The sequence below is a fragment of the Ammospiza caudacuta genome, chromosome 12 (assembly GCF_027887145.1).
Source record: "Ammospiza caudacuta isolate bAmmCau1 chromosome 12, bAmmCau1.pri, whole genome shotgun sequence".
In the NCBI taxonomy this organism is placed as follows: Eukaryota; Metazoa; Chordata; class Aves; order Passeriformes; family Passerellidae; genus Ammospiza; species Ammospiza caudacuta.
This window is the reverse complement of record NC_080604.1, coordinates 5,200,625-5,216,635: the sequence shown is the minus strand read 5'-3', so window position 1 is coordinate 5,216,635 and position 16,011 is coordinate 5,200,625. Positions and strand designations below refer to the sequence as shown.

The window sequence follows — 16,011 nt, the reverse complement described above, 5'->3', positions numbered from 1 at the left end:
CTGTATTTGTAGAGTTATTTTTTCTCACTTCTGTTCAATGTGTCTTTTTCTCTTATCGATCTTTGTTGGGAAAGAATGGTTCAACAAGTCCCAGAAAACATAAACTTTCCAAACGAGGAAGAGAAGATCTTGACACTCTGGAAAAATCTAAATTGTTTCAAGGAATGCCTGAAGCAATCAAAGAACAGACCTAGGTAAGAATTGTTAAAAGCTGCAGCAATTGTGTGTGGCAGTGCAGGGCTGCCTTGGCTGTGGTTACTCTTTGTTTTTCCTTGATTCTGTAAACAGCAGCTGCTCCCTTTGCCAGCAGCAAGCCTGGCTCTTTCTGCTGTCGCTTTATATTTCACTTGGTGAAGATCAGTGTTCAAACCCTTGTAATGAACCTGTAATTTCCTGCCTTGTGGGTTGGTAAGAGAAATGGGGAGGGAAGCAAGGAGCTCTTCCCACTGTGCTGGGTGTGCCATGGAACAGGCTGGGATGTTCCCTGCAGTGCCACTGCCAGCACCTGATGATGGAGGAGGAAGGAATGGACATTTTCCAAGTGAAACACAAGTAGTGCAAGCATGGAGTCACCTGTCACTGACCTGCTGCTCAGTTTTTGCAGTTTTTATGAGGAATGTTTTGTGTTGTAGGTTCAACTTCTACGACGGCCCCCCGTTTGCCACGGGGCTCCCCCACTATGGCCACATTCTTGCAGGAACCATCAAAGACATTGTGACCAGATTTGCTCATCAGAGTGGTTTCCATGTTGAGAGGAGGTTTGGCTGGGATTGCCATGGCTTGCCTGTGGTATGTGTCATGAATTTACTGCAGATACTTCTGTAGGTTCTTCTCTCCCTGTTGTTCCCTGCTTATCACTCATATTTCTGTTGCTTTTATGCCTGACATTGTTGCTAAAAGAGAAATGGAAGTTCCTTGTCCAGTGTGTTTCTCTGGCTTTTGTGTGTGGTGAGTTCAGGAGCTTCCTTCTGGTCATTGCTATGAACCTGTATTTATTTGGCTCATATTTCAGAAAGTGGTGTTTTGTTTATTTTTCTAAAGAAACTAAAGAAACAGTCACACCAGAGTGAGCCTGTGAAATCCCTGCCTAGTTCAGGTGCAGCTCCCATGAAATCCCAAAAGGTTAAAGGAGGCCCCTGAGCCTTATTAGAATGCACAGGACACAGAGTATCCAGGAGACTCCTGAAGGCTTTTGCTAACAGGCTGTTTTGTTTGGCTGTTTTCCATGCTCCAGGAATATGAGATTGACAAGACTTTGGGCATTAAAGGGCCAGAGGACGTGGCAAAGATGGGCATTGAAGCTTACAACAAAGAGTGCAGAGGGATTGTCATGAGATATGCCAAGGAGTGGGAGGTGAGTGCAGGCTCAGTCCATGTACTGCTGAGCATTTCTAAATGTGTTTGTGCAGAAGTGTTTCAGGTGGGGGGAACTTCATCATTTTCTGTGATTGTGTGCATAAATCTCATGCCTTTAAGCTCCTGTGTTTCTCCCCTGTGATCCTGAAAGGGAACAAAAAGAGGCCCTTTGTGGCTTGGAACAGACACTGCTGTGCTGTCAGGAGAAGGTTACTGGCAGGTTACCTGGAGCTGAAAGTGTCTGATGAGCTACACTGAACAAATAACAGATATGTTGAGCATTGTCTCTTTCTTTGTGTCTTCTCTTGTATAGAAAATTGAAAGATCTGTCTGGTTTTCTAATGGAGCCATTAAAGAAAATTACCATTACCCTCACTGCTTTTCTGCTCCTCCTTCCCCACAGTCTTTTCACTGCCAGAGTGCAGGGCAGCAGCTTGTGTTTTTGGAATAACAGAAATTCTCACATCTGATTTTGTCACGAGAGGTGTGGGTAAACCCTCAGTCTTCCCAGAGAATATTGGTGTCAGTTTTTCATCCCAGGAATACAGGGAGAGTGTTGGTGTCTCCAAGTTTGAAGAATGGTAGTTCTCTAAAAAGATTTCCAATAAAGCTTCATCTTAACCATAATTTTTTTTCCTAGGCAGAACAGTCCTAATTCGTTTAATTTTTTCCTCCTGCAAAGGCTCTTCTACTACATCCCACTCCTCTGCATGTTTCTAGTCCTGCTGTATTTCTTTTCAAGGAAATAGGAGTTTCTTACTTGAGTATCACTTGCCTCTTGCCCTTGGGAGCATGAAGACACCAGAGGTGCCTTGGGTAGAGTAACTGTGGTCTAAACCTCAGTGAGGGGCTGGATGAAAAGCAGACAGTTTGTTTTTTTCAAATTACACTCTGAAATGTTGTATTTCAAGCCCATCATTGATAATTCTTTATTGCTTTTAGAAATAAAAACAGCAAGATTCATTCTGGTTTGTTGTGGTGGTTTAACCCCAGCTGGCAGCCAAGTACCAAAGAGTGGAGATAAGAACAGTTTAATTGAAACAAAATAAAATATTAGAATTATAATAATAATTATAAAAGAGGACAGAGGGAGGAATAAAAGCCAGGAAAACCGAGTGATGGCCAGCCCAGTGATTCACAGCTCCTGGCCAAGTCCCCCCAGTTCTCTGCTGGGCATGATGTCCTGTGCTGTGGAATGTCCCTTTGGCCAGCTGGGATCAGCTGTCCTGGCTTTTCTTTGTCCTGGCTCTTCTCCCACCCAGCTCCTTGTGCAGCTCCTGGCTGGCACAGCCTGGGAAACTGAGAACTCCTTGTTTGGGACAAGCAAGACTCAGCAGCACCTAAGCCAGCAGTGGGTTAACAACATTATTCCCATCCTAAATCCAGAACACAGCACTGGACAGCTATGAAGAAGAAAGTTAATTTTGTCCCAGCCACACCTGGAACATTTGTGGTTCATTTTCCATACCTTTTAACTTGCTGTGCTTCAGCAGCTGGTGTTTTTGCAGTGCTGGTTAGTGCAAGCACTTGATCTTTTGGGTGGTGAATGGATTTTTTTTGTTTTGTTCATAAACTTGTGTGTATGTGTATTTTAGATGATAAATAAAAATAACGAAATTTGTTTAAACTGAAATATTTTGGAATAGTGCTGTGAGAGGAATTACCAGCATTCCTGTTGGATCATTTGTTTTCTGCCTGGAGTGGTTAGCAAATATTTGAGCCTTTATGAAAAAATAGTAAAGGTTCCTTGGCTGTGTGAGATCTCACAGTGCTGTGACCAGACATACTGCTCCAACTCTGTGAATCCTTGTGCTAATCAATCCTAGGCTGTGGATCTTATAGAGGAATGTCAGAGTGGCTTAAAGGTCAGGATGGAAACTGATCCATGTCAGAGCTCAGGTGTGGTATGAAAATGCAGAGCTGAGGGAGTGAATGTTTTGTGTTCCCTCGGCTGGTCTGCCATTCCGTGTGGGCTCTGTTAGCAGAGTCAGGACAGCTGTCCCTGCCTTGGCTCTCTGCAGTGCTGGGGGGTTTGGGTGGCTGTGAAATCCCACTTGTCCCAGTGAATCCCACAGCTGGCTCATTCCTCATCAGTGTCTGAGTGTGACCATGGCCTGTCCTGAGCCAGGGGTGGCACCTGTCACTGCTGGGGCTCTGGCAGCCCTCTCATGGCTCTGGGCAGGCACAGAAGGCAGCTGGCCCTGGAAGGGTTTGAGAACTTGTCATGTATCAATTTCTCTCAGCATTGCTTTGTCTTCAAGTTACATCATGTTTGGATGGAGCTGAAAGCTGAGAGAGTTCTGGGTTTTCACTGTCTCTGCAACAAGTAGTCTTAAAAATAGAAGTGTGACCACTGTCATGAAAAGCAATTTTCAGGCATTTGAACCTTGGCTGAACCTTGAGGGGATCCACCATTTCTATCTGATGGATGGTCCAATGATCTACTGTTCTTGCTGTGTTGAACACATTTACCTGATGTGTGACCTTGGTTCTAAATAACCATGCTCATGGTTTCATTCCTTCCTTACTTCTGCCTGTATGAGTACATTGTTTGGAACTATTATCAGGCTAAAATACTTTGTAGATGTATTTCATTGAGATGGGACAACACTGCACTTAAAATCCAGCTGATTTTTATTTTACAGAATAAATATTTGTAATGTATCCTGCTGATGCATTATTAAGATGCCTTTCCATCTGTTTTTGTGTCTTAACAGTTCAGTGTTACCAGATTAGGACGCTGGATTGACTTTGAAAATGACTATAAAACTCTTTACCCTGAGTTCATGGAGTCTGTGTGGTAAGTGAACACTCACTGCTTTGGGGATTTGAAATGTGAGAAAGGCTTCACTCATTGCAAACATGTATTGGTCCATGTGTCACTGGAACTGCTCAGAAAATGCCAAATGCATTTTCTAAAACATCAGGCAGAGGAATTAAAGTGATGTGAAATCTCTTGATGTCCAAGTGATGGAATGAATTTTCCCATTTTTTTCCTTCTCCAGGATAGCAGGGCTTTGCAAAATAAAGTGCACCAACACTGCCCTGAAATCTTACTGCTCCATGCCAGCTTCAAAGCACTTCTGAAGATCTATTAATATGGTCCTTGGTTGGTTTAGGAAATTACATTCTAGCTCTGCATTCTTGATGTTCTTCACACTGTCAGCTGTAAATGGCAAACTGTCCAAGCTCAGTTTAGCTCCAAACCTCTCCTTCAAGCCTGATTTTAGAGGCTGTGAATCTGCTGTTATCTTTTTCTTGGCAGCACAGTTTGACAACTGCCGTGGACTCCTGGTGCAGAGCTTAATAAAATTTGGGTATTTTGGCAATGTGTTCAGGTTCTGTTGGGATTTCAGAAGACAAGAAAACCTTCCAGGTTAAGGATGAGCAGGTTGGTTTAACACAGTGAAGAAATGGCAGCTGTGAATCCTTTGGGTGATAGAATCACAAGGTGAATTCAACATCCATTGAAAAGCAAATTATGTGCATAATGAAGTATTGAATATTTGGTAATGTTAGCATTATTAATCAGCTTTAATTGTGTAGTTTCATAAAGTGCTGCCACTGGATTGACAGAGCTTTTAGATGTCCCTGCAGAGACATCTAAAAGAAGCCACTGCAGAGACTGAGGTGCCAGTGAGATTTCAGTGAGCAGTGGAGAGATGGTGGGAAGGCAGCAGATGTTTAACTCACTCAGCTGAAGAAACCCTGCATAATTATAAAGCCAAAACTGACAAGAAACCTTCATTTTGTAAATTACAGAAATACTTAGTGGCACCTCAAATCCTGTTTAACGGGCAGCTTAAAAACCAAACCTGCCTTTAGCTAGGTGCAGGGTCTCTCTCAGCAGCCCGAGCCTTTTTTTGGTGACTTTTTTATCCCACCACCTCTTCAAAAGGCAATTTCTGGTCTTTGACCTGTGTTACAGAGATCACCTCCTCTAATGCCTGATTTGATACAAACTCTACATTATATTGGATCTGAAAACTCAGTGAGATTTCAGGAAGCATGTAGGCAGACAGCCTCTTAATTTTGTACTTTTTTTGCTTCCTGATACTGTTAAGTTTCTGTTAAATCCTGTAATGAAACATTTTCTGTTTTAAAAATTGGGGTTTTTTTGGGAAGTCTCCTAGGACTCTCACAGGGCTGAAGCAGAAGATGCTTAAAGAGAGCTCTGTCACTGCACTTAGAGTGGTGCTTTTGGCAGGGTAATGCCCTATTTCCTAAAAATTAAACAAATTAAATGGTTAGCCAGGCAATCATCAGACCCACAAGGTGTTACTGAAGTTACTTTGCACGTCCCTCAGGAGTGTTAATTTGAGCTGTAGGTTCTAGAATGCTTCTCTCACAATTGATTCAATTTTTTCTGTGCTCCTTTTGAAATCCCTGAAAGTTTTAAATTTAGTGTCCAGCTATGTACAATGGAGAAACTGTAGCTTAATTTCTGCATTGGCTGCCCTGGAGACCATGTTGCCCTGTCCAGTGGTTTGACCTTGCTGTTGTTCTGTCTGTGGGAGTACAATGATGATTTTAGGTCCAGAAAAAATAACCTGGTTATGAAAATGGGAGTGGGCTTAGCATCTGTAGGTTTTGTGGTTAAAATATGGTGAGGAGTTTCTCTTTAGTCATATAATCAGCTCAACCAGTCTGTTTAGGTTGTTTTTTTTTCTAGTCTGTAGCTTTTCCTGCAACTCTGGAATTTCTTTGTGACATGTGGTGTTTTCTTCCTTGTTTCTGTTGAGTTCAGGGAGAAAATCTAATACTGGTAATAAATGTTGTTTTCAGTGGTGGCTGATTTGATCCAAATCCTTTAGATTTGGAGTATTTAGGACTCAGACACCAAATACATCTGTTGTATGGTATCACTACAAAACAATCTTAATAAGCTCAGAATGTTGGAGAGCATTTCTTTATCTTTATAATTGGTCTGGTGGAAATGACTACTTTGTTGGCATTTTGATGCTGTCATATGATGACTGACTAAACTGAATTTTTAGCCTGCTAAATTTTGACTTAAAACAAAACATTCACTGGTAGAATTGTGGTATCCTGGCAGAATTTTTCAGGGGAGGATTGAAGGTTGGTGTCAGTGAGAGGTGATACTGCACTGGTTTTGCATGTTAAGATCCAATCAGCTCTGCACATACTGAATAACTTAAATAGAATTAGAACTTAAAAGCTCTGTACAACTTGTCCTGCAGCCAGCTGGATCTCAATTAAGAAGTGCCCTTCACTGGAACAGTGCAGTGAGTGATGTTCTTGAGCTGGCATGGCACAAACATGGAATATCTTCTTGCCTTTTCTTCATACAGCCACAAGGCACATCCAGTGAAATGGAGAGGAGTTTGATGGGAGCTTAAACTTCTCACTGAGGTGTCTGAAAGAAACCTTTGGGAGTTGGAATAACTGTAAATGATTGTCCTCAGTGCTGGGTGTGGGTTCACCCCTGGGAAAAGCAACCCAGGTGGGATGAGGGGATGTTCTGCATCCCCAGGTGATGTCAGGGCTTTTCCTCTCCTCCTGCTCCTCTGAAGGGTGGCTCGAGCAGATTCCTGTCACCATCTAGTGCCCAAACGAGCAACTGCGGGCTGAGCTGGTAGAGACAGCCCTTGGTGACAGAGCTGTGGGAGGAGCTGCCCTGGAGAGCTGGGCTCACACCCTGAGACAGGCCCAGCACCCAGCACTAAACCAGAATGATGTCAGAGCAACAGATCTCTGAATAGAAATTCTCCCAGTAGATTTCTAGAAATAGATTTCTCCTAATAGAAATCCCTGTTGTATTGTGTATTCCATGACTAACGATTCTCTAGAGAGATACTGGTGATAAGAAGTGTGGTTTGCCCACTTTTCCATGAGTTATCTGTATTTTTTCCCCTCATTCTTGTGTTTCTTTTGTGCATTAAGTTCTCTAGTCTCCTTGTTGTTACCTTCTCACCATTCCAGTCTTGTTGTATCTCCTTACCTGTATTTTGGAGGAGGAAAACTGCAGCCCTATGGCTGACCTTTGGGATAAGTCTAGCATCAGTTTTAGATATTCAGATTTACTGTTATGCAGGTATTTTGCATTTCTGGCTTCACCCAGAATCTCTCAACAAACACACACCTCTGAAGGTTACAGCTTGGAGGGTAGACCTGGAACAGGATGATCTCTGTATGCCAGGATTTTAAAGCTTTCAGTGCTAGTTTAACACAGAATTTAACAACTTCTGTACTCAACAATTCCTAGGCCTTGGAACAAAGAAATACTTTTCATGCCTTTCTTCAGGAGCTGTCTTTCCAAGCTGCTATTCTAAAGATAGGTTGTGTTTGTTATTGGAATTCATGTTCCACTTAGGCTTATGATTTTTCTGATTCACATCCAGTGTTTTTTGAGTACTTCTTTTTTTTTTTTTTGTCCCTAAGCATCCGTTTGTGCATGTTGCTTTACTTTTAATTTCCTCTTGTTTTTCAAGTGTTGTCCATGAGTTGTAGGAAAACCTTTTCCTCAGGATTTCTGCTTCCCATGGTGCTGTTAGGATGCAGTGTTTGCTGAATTTAAAATGACAGGCTTCTTACATAGTGTGGTGTTTGTGCCTGGATTTGTTTGGTGGGTCTACAGAGGTTATAAAATTGTGCTTTTATCTTGGTGTGAACTGATGTGAGGTCACACAGCAATAATTTTGTCCATTTACCTGAAGTACCATGGATATGTTGAAATCATAGACCTCTGGATCCTGCTGTCCTAATGGCTACAGAGCTCTTTACAGAGGAAAAAAGGGGGGAAAGCACTTTATGTGTTTGAAAATAAATCTCAGTTATGAGGTAGTTTTGTGGAAAGATTGGAGTTCTCAAACCCTTAGAAAACCCTCAGATACTGATCATTGCAGACAGAGCCCCTTGATCCCTCAAAGGAATGGCATGAAGGGCTTGGGGAGCTCCAAGATCAAACCTTCTCTTTGACGTGAGCTGGATGGAGGTATCTGAGAAGTGCAGCTTGCTTTTGGGTATGAGGGGTGCTGGATGTGGGATGCCAGGGCTGTTTGCAGTGCTGCATTGACTGATTCAGTATTTTTTAGAAGCAAAACTTCCATTTGCAGGAGTTTGGTTGTATCCATGTGCTGTTTGTGTGCTGTGTGTGTGACTTGGTTGAACAAATTCTGCAGGAAGGTTCTGGATTTTTGGGAGTTCTGGGGAGAGCAAGGCTTTGTTATTGACTGGGCTTGACCCCCATGACACTTCAGGAACAACAAACTCTTACCACTTTGGAAGTTAAACACTCCTTGCACCTTTAGGGACCAGATTCTCTTTGAACAAGAAGCTGAAATATGCATCTTGAATTGTGCCTTTTCCCAAACTGCATTTTTCTTCGGTAAAAGTCTGAGTGCTGCTCCCACAGCCAAGAGGATGCAACTAAATTTATTTATGTGTGAGGAGAAATGTAGCAGAATTAGAGGAACAGGATTTAATTTCTCATTTCTGTGAATAAATGCTTTGTTTGTTACTGGAAAGGAGCTCTGTGGTTTTCTTAGTTTATTATTTTTTTTTCAGAAGGCACTGCATTTTCAATTTTGGCTTACAAACCTGGGTCCCTTTGTTGCAAAGTGTCAACATTTTTCAAACATAAGGGTTAAACCTTATGTATTTTCACTATGTTTTGTGAGGTAATTGCCTAAAATATTGTGATGATTTTAATCAAAGTATGATCTCTACCTGTCAGTGACTCTTACTGTCAGGACCATCTCATCTTTGGCAGGTGGGCTCTGCTGCAGGGAGCTCTTTGGGAATCAGCTCTGCTGGTCACACACCAGCAGCTTTTTTGTTAAGGAAACCATTTTAGGTGCTTTTTAAGATAACAAAAGAATTTGTGTAGTGGTAATGAGGGCTATAACATCAAACAGCAGACTTGACTCAACTAGAATTCTGTTTGTTCTGCTGGAATGGTTGTATGAGGGGACAGATTGTGACAAACTCCAAAGAGGGCAGGAGGGATGGAGGAGCTCAGGGCAGGGATGAAGCTCAGGGCAGGTGTAGCCATGATACTTTCTGAAAAATCCTTTCCTTAGGATTTTTTCTCCTGAGAAGCTGGAGGCCTCAGGAACAAAGTGTAAACAATGATTATCTGCTGCTGTGAAATGCAACAGGTGCATCTGTGATTGGTCTCATGTGGTTGTTCCTAATTAATGGCCAATCACAGTCAGCTGGCTCAGGCTGTCTGAGACACAAGCTTTTGTTATCATTCTTCTTTTTCTATTCTTAGCCAGCCTTCTTATGAAATCCTTTCTTTTATTCTTCTAGTATAGTTTTAATATGTATCATAAAATAATAAATCAAGCCTTCTGAAATATGGAGTCAAATCCTTATCTCTTCCCTCATCCTAAGACCCCTGTGAACATGGTCACAGGCAGGGATGGTGGACCTAGGACAGGGCTGTGCTCAGGGCAGGGATTCCCTCAGAGCCCACCCCTGCTCGGAGGGCACAGCTGGAGCCTGGGCTGTGCAGTGGGGTGGGATTGCCACAGGAGGGAGATGCTGGCCTGCATTGGGAGCTTGGCAGCTCCACTAGTGCTCACCTTTGCTGAGCAGCTCCCTGAGTTTACAGTTATATTTACAGCTGAATTAAATATTCAGTGTTTCTCTGGGTAGTTTTTGTGTGCTGTAGGCAGTGTTCTATAGAAAGGCAAGTGGAGCCTTTTTCTATAGGTGTTTCAGTTACTGTTTTTGAAAGGCAAATAGAACACCTTCAGTAGGAATGCTGTCACTTGTCACAGGCTGCATTAATTATGCTCTGAGGGGGTAAGCATGCATTTAAAGTTACTTTAACTCCCACAAAAACTTGTGCAGTTAGCCAGCTCAAATTTATATGCTGAAAGCTGGTGAAACTATATTCAGGGATCATTTTTATAAAAGACTGATCTGGATTTATACAAGTCTAAGTTGATAAATTTAAAATCTCCACCTTAAAATAGTCACTCACTGCTGTGTTTCAGATTTAGGTTGGGGGTCAGGCAGCCACATCTTGCTGTTGGTGACATTTCTTGTTTGAACAAGGTTTCTTTGGAGCTGTGTGTAAGGTAGGGGCACCTTTGTAGGAGTGCACAGCTCTGAGAGACTCCTGGCTTTGGCTCCTCTGTGGCAGAACTTGATGCTGCTGAAGGTCTCAGAGGCTTTTTCCATCTCAGACTTTGGATTATATAAATTTTCTGATGTTAATGACCACTCATAGCAGAGTTTTTGACTTCTATTGGAGGTCCATGGATGAATTTGTTTGGACTGCACATCTTTTCTGTGTTACATTCACTATTTTCTCCAGCTGCCTAATCTGCAGTGTAATAATTATTCTGATTAAAGCATCACAGGAATTCCATGTCAGCAAGCCAGGGCATGTCTCTTGGTATTCTTATTTTGGGCCACAGATAAAATCAGTGCAATAGTCTACTTGTGGTTTTTGTTGAAGATGATAATTTCAAGCACAGAAGACAAGACACTGACTGAAACACAGGTCCAGATTCTCAAGCACAAAATGACAGCCTGCAGAAAGAAGTGCTGCTTGCCAGGACTGGGTTGGTTGCTTAGCAATGAGCTATTTATCTGCAAAGGGACCCAGAAAAGGGATCAGGATGGTTTGAAAACATAGTTTGAATAAAGGAGCTTTTAAAGTCAGCAGAGTTTAACAGTTTTGCTGTGAAATTCCAAACGAGGAGGCTCTGCAGCAGCTCTGATTTGTGAGTTGAAGCTGGCAGGATTATTTAAGGCTTGGCCTCTCCTGCCTTACAGCCTGCAGGCTGTGCCACTGAGTGTGCAAGTCAGCAGGATGGGAGAAGCTGATAAATGCTGATGATCCTTGAGGAAACCCTGGGCATTCAGGGTTTCTCCATCACATGGACACCTTGAGTTGTGTGAAGAGTTTCTCTGCCAGCTTCCATTCACCTTGAACACTGACTCACTTTGTCACTTGCAATATTAATATTGCTGTCTTGATTATTTCAAGAAAACATAAGGCTCCAGCTATGCTCCAGGCTGAACTGATGATTTCCTAAGCAGAGTTAGACCTTGGTGTGAGACTGATGTCTTGGTGAGGATCTGAGTTCAAAGTAGAACATTAAATTGCAGCACTGAGTTCATGGTTAACTGTGGTCTCCTGTGGAAATGCTCTCAGATGAGCAGGATTTACTTGAGATGACTCTGATTTGTGTCTGTGTCTCTGCTGCAGCTCTGGTTGCTGCAGCAGAAAATTAAGATCATGTGAGAGGTGAGCAGCCATGTCACTACAGCTCTTCTATAAGTTATGACTGATTTCAGCCTTGTTAAATGTTCAAATTTCAGGTGATCTTTGTATTCAGGAAATATGAGAAGGGATTTACATGGAACACAAATCCATATTGCTGGTTAATCCTTGTGCTGTGCACCACTGCATGGAATACCAAGCTGCTAGTACCATCCAAAGCCAAAATCTGCCAGAAATGCAGTTGTTGTATCAATTATCTCTCTGCCTTTTGACTTGCAAATATTGTCTTTAGTTTATGGTGTTTTTTTTTTTTTTAAGTGTCATTCAGAAAGAAACTCCAGCTAGAGCAGAAATTGTAAAATCAATGTTACAGTTTATTTACTAAATGTGAAACACCAAGTCATTCCTTGTTCCTTGTGTACTTCCAGGTGGGTTTTCAAGCAGCTCTATGACAAAGGCCTGGTGTATAGAGGGGTTAAGGTCATGCCTTTTTCTACTGCATGCAACACCCCCCTGTCCAACTTTGAGTCCCATCAGAACTACAAGGTAAGTTGCAATCAGATTTCTCTATTTTCTTCTGTAAAGCTTTTGTTCTTTTCACTTGGTGGTTCCTAAACATGTCATTACACTCCAAATTGGTGGTAAAATCTAGGTAAATTGGTTTTTTTAGTCATATTTTGATGTATTTGATTGGATCAGTTGATCTTAGACTTTTTCCTTGGTTACTACTTACAGATGTTTAAAGTACCCACTTTTTTTGTTGTGGCAAACTCCTCCCTCTCTGTGCTCTCAAGGCTTTGTTGCAGTGGTGGATTTTCAGAGCAGAGCTGCATTGTCCCTGTCTGTGCACATCTGAAGAGGATCTTTGGCAGGGTTTGAATCTTCTGTGAGGAAATTTGTAAGGAATGTCAAAGACTCTGTAGCTGTAGGATAATGGTTCTTCTAAAAATCATTAATTTACATTGGGAAACACCAGAAAATGTTCTACCCAATATAATGCAGGATTTACTGTGGTTTATAAAATGTTCCTTTAAAAATGAGTGACAAGATGAAGCAAGTGCAGCTTCTCACTTGCAACAAACTCATGTTCATGTATGTGAAGGCAGAACTTGTGTCCCAATTTTCCAAATTCCATGTTAGTTTGTAGACAGAGGTTTTGTATCCCCTCCAATCCTGACCCAGGCCTCCACATCCTCACCTTGTAAATCTTCCACTTGCATTGTGAGAGCAGAGAGCTAGCACAGATTGTACATCTGGTCTCTATATCTTGCCTAAAAAAGGCCAGTTTTCTGGCCAAAAATAGTGGTTTTAAAACAAATGTTTAAATAGACTTGGAGTACAATGCAGCCCACAGATACCAGAGAGATACCAGAGCTTTCAGTGTTGCTGGAGGGCATTTGTACTGAAGAAAAAATGGTTTGTGATTTATGAAAGAGAGATTTGCAAAGAGATCTTGATATTTGTGACTGACAACTGAAATAATTACTTTTCTTGCTCTTATTGGCTGACATTTCATACAGGCTCAGATAAATGAGATTTCTTTAGGAAAAATACTTTTTTGAAAGTTTGTATGTGTATCTATGTTCTCTTTTTCCATAATAAAGCTTGAAGCTCTTTTCTCTTCTTGAGTCTTAATGAAATATTTAGATGCTGTTTCTTACTCTAGAACCAGAGGTGTGTGTGGGTGGGATGCTGCTCTGCCACTCTATGCACAAATTACCTTTCTCATCTGCCAGAAGTGATGTTTGGAAGTTGTGGGTCTGTGAGCTGGCAGGATGTATTGTTTGTGAGCACAGTCATTCCTGGGTGTGAGGCAGCTGTTGCCTTTCTCTCAGTGGAAAGCAGCCTTTGGCTGCTGTTTATTGATCCTCTGAGAGCTGGGACACAGATCAGGAGCACAAAAAGCACCTTCAGAGCCAGAGCTGGGTGTCCAAGGCACACTGGAGTTGTCAATGCCAGCAGCTGCTACTGCGTTAAACTGAGGAAATGGTGTCTGCAGGTGAAATTCTAACAGCTAAAACCCTACACAACACATTACCTGCCAGCCTGGAGGGTATTTTTATACTTTCCCAGTTGTTTTTATCTCCTTGGTGAGATCAGTGAGGAGCCTGCAGTGCTGCCTCACCAGAACCGAGGGCTCCATCTCTGCCTGGTACTGAGCCTGGGCCATGGCTTATGTAATATTTATGTTTTACTGTTGACTGCACCAGATGTTCACAGCAAATTCCCTCTGGAGCAGCCCTCAGCTCAGACAGAAATAGCTGCCTGTCCCATGATGCCAGTGAGTGTTCCATGATGCTGAATGGAGAGCAGAGCCCTGGCCACAGCACCAATTTAGGGCTGAGGGTCGCTGTGCATGGCACCCTCTGAGCTGGCATGTGGGATTCCAAAGGGAAAATTTCACATTTACAGGCCTAGACTTGTTTTCTACAAGCAGCTTTTCATCATATGTGAAATGTGAAGTGACTGAATAAGGTTGTAGTTGGCTGAAAGAAAAATTTCTTTTCAGGGGATTTTTAGGATTCATTTAAAGGTGAAGTTTTATAGTGTAGCTGACAAAGGTCTCCTTCCCTGAGGTTTTTTACTCTTAAATATTGACATACCCTTGTTTTTTAAATACCCCAAATGTTTTCCCCCCTTGTTAACAACAGCTTCTTAATTAGAGATGAATCATTTTATGTGATGGCCGTTCTTCCTAATCCCTGGCTGCAGAAGAAAATGTGGAAAAGGCTTTTTTTAGCAGTATCTAAGTATTTCTCAGTATCTGAGAAACTCCTCATTTTCCTGACCCTTGAGATTGGTTCTGAACTTTGAAAATGGGGTCATGAGAGGTGCCTATAGGAACTGCACTCGTCTTTCTTTGGTGTTTTGGCAGCAAATCTCCCAAATCTCCCTGCTAATGGGGGATTTTAACCCTGTGGCCTGGTTGGACTGGCAGGCTGCGCTGGTGTAATGAGGAGCTCAGTGATTGCTTTATTCTGACTTTAATGTTCCCACTTCACCTTTTCCATCCCAGATGAACATGGCATGTTAAATTGTGTTTCAGGATGTTCAGGATCCCTCAGTGACTGTGAGTTTCCCTCTGGAGGAAGATCCAAGTGTTTCTCTTGTTGCCTGGACCACGACTCCCTGGACCTTGCCCAGCAACCTGGCCCTGTGTGTTAACCCAGAACTGCAGTATGTAAAACTCAGAGGCAAGTGTGGAACACCTCTTCCTTCAGGGCCTGTGGACATGTATTTATGTTTTGTATTTTAGTCTGGTTTATGTGAAATCTACAGAACTTTCTGGGGTTGAACCAGTGATAGTGTGAAGGATGAGATCCACTTTGGATGTGGCTGATGATTTGCAGCTGCTCTGCTCTTGTTATTTAACATGAATTGAGAGGACTCTTCCTTACAAAATGCAGATAGATGAAATAAAGAATAATAAATAAAGGTGTGTGTGTTTGTAGTCTTTAATTATACCTTCATCTACAAACACATCTCCCCCTTTTTTTATAAAGTAAAATAGTGAGTAGGAATTTCCAGTTTCAACATAACCTCATGAATCTGTTGTGTGTTAAACATGAGGTTGTGCAGGCCTTTGCAGTGAACTCCACCTGTTTGGGTTTTCTTTCTTTGAAGAGAACTAAGTATGTTTCAGTTTTCAAAAGTTTTAACATAAATTTGGTCATCTTAAAAAGAATACTGGGTATTTTCAGAAATAATAACCTCATTTCCCTGAGGCCCTGAGCTGGGTTTGGATGTCTCTGGCTCACTGCTGTGGGACAGTGACCCTAAGTTAGCAGCCTGAATAAAATTTGTCATTGAAGTTAGGAAATCAGGCTGGTTTGGGATAGAAAATGAGTTTTCTTCATAACATTTCACTCAAATTTGATGTTAACTTTCTTTGTTGGTATATACTTATTTTATAAAGAAATGCAAGCATGTAATTGAAATAGCAAATCTCAGGAAGGCTGCATGAAGTGCAATCATTACCTCACAACTTAATAATATTGATTTTATGCAGTCATTGTCCATTTTCCAGTTTCAGTTACAATTTACTGAAACTTCTCAATTGCTTTTTTACTTGACTCAGCAATAATAGACAAGCTATTTCTGCCTCTGCAACAACAAAACACACTGAAAATCAGTGGCCTGGGTTTTATCCTGTGGTTTCTGTTTAAACTTAGCCTTTGGAAAGTGTTCCTTAACTGGCTGAGTGGAGAAAAAGTAGCTGGAAAGTAGTAAAGGATTATTTGGGCAGTTTTATTGTTACAATATCTTGCATACATTGAAAGGTTTCATAATGGTGCAAATGAGGGGATTAAACTGAGATTTGTTAAACTCCTGTTTTATTTTATATTCTAGATAAAGCCACAGGGAAGATTTACATTTTGATGGAGTCCAGGCTGGTGGCACTGTACAAATCTGACAGTGAATATCAGATACTTGACAGGCAAGTACATAAA

General features: G+C 41.8%; 1 protein-coding gene across 1 annotated transcript in view; it reads left to right on the top strand.

The window, feature by feature from the left end:
- IARS1 (isoleucyl-tRNA synthetase 1) overlaps positions 1-16,011 on the top strand; it is a 95,586-nt gene that overhangs the window by 4,446 nt on the left and 75,129 nt on the right. The window contains exons 3-9 of the mRNA XM_058813121.1: positions 75-194; positions 633-789; positions 1,235-1,354; positions 4,074-4,156; positions 11,989-12,106; positions 14,607-14,754; positions 15,911-15,998. Coding sequence (XP_058669104.1) covers positions 76-194; positions 633-789; positions 1,235-1,354; positions 4,074-4,156; positions 11,989-12,106; positions 14,607-14,754; positions 15,911-15,998 — 833 coding nt within the window. The 5' untranslated portion in view covers position 75. The remainder of the gene's footprint in view (positions 1-74; positions 195-632; positions 790-1,234; positions 1,355-4,073; positions 4,157-11,988; positions 12,107-14,606; positions 14,755-15,910; positions 15,999-16,011) is intronic.